Below are 2,694 nucleotides of genomic sequence, written 5' to 3'. Positions count from 1 at the left end.
TATGCAACAAAGCAGCTGTTGTAGAGCGACCCGCACAACATCCACCTTGTTGCAATTTGTGACACACCTTATGGGAAGATCCGACGGCTATTTGTGACTCAATCCAATGGTGCAGGAAGCGGTTGATATTTCCAATTCATCTACCATCCGATGCGTAGCGCGACCCTTTTTAGTAGAAGCAATCAGATAAGGGAGGAACCTTGAAATAGTGAACTAACCTGATAATCAGCTTTGCAACAACATGAAATTGGGGACGAACCCCTACGCGTCAAAAGTAGAGGGTTCGCCCCCAATTTCATCGACTGAAACCAGTGTAGGCCACTAGGGCCATGATGCCAATATTGCTCACCCAAGATCATCAGATTCATTCTGGCATGAAAAAACGACGACCAAAAATTGTTCATTGCAGTCAGCAGTAGTGTTAACAGTTATGAGATACATCAACTCAGCTGGCGTTTCAAACGGAAGAAAAGAAATAAAGAAAACAAAAAACTCTCACCGGCCAAAACTACAGGATTCTTAATCAGATTGAGCAACAATCCGAAGAAGCCCGTAAATCAAAAAAGCCGAAAAGGGCGATGATGGTGTTTTCAGTTTCGAGAGAAACTGTGAGCAAACATCCTCGCCGAACCCGAAAAGCAAAACCAAAAGAAGAAGAAGAAGGCTACGCTAAGATCTTGCCGCCCAACGCACCAAAAGGTTTTGTTTGTCATCAGCCCAACCGTCTACCCAACTTGATCCAAAATTCGGGCTCGATTATTGAGGGACGCTTGGCGCGAGGGCTTGTGCACTGGCTACATCTTGAGCTCCGTGTCCAGCGCCTCCTCGTCGCGGCTTCCCAGCTTTTCATCTCCGAAGAACCATGACAGTTCGGTGTTGCCGGATAGTGTTGTGCTTCCTGGCGAGACCATGCGGAAAGTGTCCACGCTACCAGGGGATATCTCCCTGCGAGAGTAAGGCGTTGCTGCATTTGCTGTCCTGTAAGAAGCAAAGGGGAGTTCTTCAGATTTGTCATATGTCTCAAGATTCCAAACCTACACTTTAATATGAATGTACAAAAATAACAAATTTTGCATCGATAGACGATGTTGTTAATAGGCGTTACTCACAACCGAATTTGATTCGTCTGTTGTTATTTCTCTTTTGTAGAGTTGTGTTTCGTAGCAGAAGTTGAATTTTCATGTTTCGATCACAAATATTTCACTAGCTACTAGTAGAAGCCAGTTCAAATCCTGCTAGCCCCAGTTAGCAAGGTAGAGCTAGGGCCAACCATCAGTACCTTTGCTTTCGCTTGCGTCTCTCGAGGAAGCGGGCAAGGGACGCACTCCTGGCCAGCGGAACATCTGCAGCAGCAGCAGCAGGAGAAACACCACGTCAGTTCAAGGCAAAAATGAATCTAAGCATATACTATAACTTGAACAGGTAGCAACCTCTATGCGGCAGCATGAACAATGCCTGTGGCGAAGGGTGCACAGGATCGCTGCAAGCTCTCGCCAATGGCATCTGCTTTCTCTCGTCGGGGACCGGAGCAGATTCCGATTGCCGCAGCGCCCGACGAAGGGGAGGGCTGCGGCCTGCTTGAGCTGCCTTCGCGGCCATGAACGTGATCTGCTCGGCCTGCGCAGCACATCCCCAACATCCTCAGCAATGCGCGGTCACATCACATTTGCTTCAGTGGAAGTCAAGATCGTCGACAGAGTTGCTGTGAGAAAGATTTACCTTTTCCTTCGTCACGTTGTCGAACACATGCACTGAACCTGCGTAGAATATCGTCAGCTGCGCGGCGGAGCACCTGTTTTGACACTCGAAACCAACGATTTACCTCCCGATCTTGCATCTCCCCCGGCCGCGGCCGCGCCGGTGGGCGTAAACCGCACCGGATCTTTTGGCGGATTAAAGGGTGGCGTCGATCACGTACCTCCGATCAGGCGAGTACGCAGCACGGTGGACTACCTGCGGGCCTTGCAGGGACGAGGCGGGAATGGCGCACGGGAAGGCCTGGGGATGCAGCGGCGGCGGCGCGTGCATCTGAAACGTCAAACAACCCGGCGTGTGAGAGATGGGTCAGGCAGGCAGATCGGCAAAGTAAACGGACGGACGGACCTGGTACGACGGCGCCGTCGGGTGGTGGCGATGAGCCGCCGCCGCGCGCACGTCCGGGTACGCGAAGTGTGCCGGTGAAGCGAGACGCCAGGGCTCGCCGTCGTCCTCGGCATCGCGTCGCGCCACGAGCGGCATCGCATGCCGCGGCGCCGATCGTGGGCCCAGAAAGTCCATCTCCATCCGCGCTACGGCTCGATCGGGGAAGACGAACACGCACGCGCCTGCGTCGTCGCCGGTCGTCGTTCTCAATCTGCCTTGCGCGGGTGGATGAAAATTCTGCGCGAGGCGAGCAGATCGGTCCGGGGAGGCTCCTCTAAATTGTGATGCGGGTGCAAATATAGGCCCGTGCATGTAGCTTTTTTTAAGAGCATGCATGCATATAGCGCAAGGATGACGACACCACACCGGCCGAGAAACCTCAGCGCGTGAGCTGCATGCGCGGTGCCGGCCGGGAAGCACGGCAGGTGGTTTCGCTACAAAGATCTCCAAGCACTCCTCACGTTAACCAACATAATCTCTCCGTGTTAGTCTATTCCATTAATAAGCACTTTATATCTCATAACAAGAATCAGGATTATAAGTTGTTTGTGT

The 2,694-nt window shown here is 52.2% G+C and overlaps 1 protein-coding gene across 1 annotated transcript; it reads right to left on the bottom strand.

Moving 5' to 3' along the window:
* Positions 1-375: 375 nt before the first annotated feature.
* Positions 376-2,478, bottom strand: LOC125516028 (protein TIFY 6b-like). Its single transcript, XM_048681509.2, has 6 exons — positions 2,104-2,478; positions 1,919-2,028; positions 1,720-1,792; positions 1,431-1,617; positions 1,280-1,343; positions 376-978 (listed from the first exon to the last, which is right to left on the bottom strand). The coding sequence occupies exons 1-6, from the start codon at positions 2,476-2,478 to the stop codon at positions 795-797; spliced, it is 993 nt and encodes a 330-aa protein (XP_048537466.2). The 3' UTR covers positions 376-794.
* Between the last annotated feature and the right edge of the window lie 216 nt (positions 2,479-2,694).

The sequence above is a fragment of the Triticum urartu genome, chromosome 6A (assembly GCF_056163025.1).
Source record: "Triticum urartu cultivar PI428250 chromosome 6A, HENAU_Tu73, whole genome shotgun sequence".
NCBI classification, from domain to species: domain Eukaryota; kingdom Viridiplantae; phylum Streptophyta; class Magnoliopsida; order Poales; family Poaceae; genus Triticum; species Triticum urartu.
This window is presented reverse-complemented; position numbering and strand designations above follow the sequence as displayed.

Bases quoted from the DNA above. Each gene is read 5' to 3' on its own strand.
- LOC125516028 (XM_048681509.2), bottom strand. From the start codon at position 2,478: ATGCATGCTCTTAAAAAAAGCTACATGCACGGGCCTATATTTGCACCC. The intron at 2,029-2,103 runs GTCCGTCCGTCC...TTGACGTTTCAG, and splicing joins CGACGGCGCCGTCGTACCAG to ATGCACGCGCCGCCGCCGCT. The intron at 1,618-1,719 runs GTAAATCTTTCT...TGTGCTGCGCAG, and splicing joins ACAACGTGACGAAGGAAAAG to GCCGAGCAGATCACGTTCAT.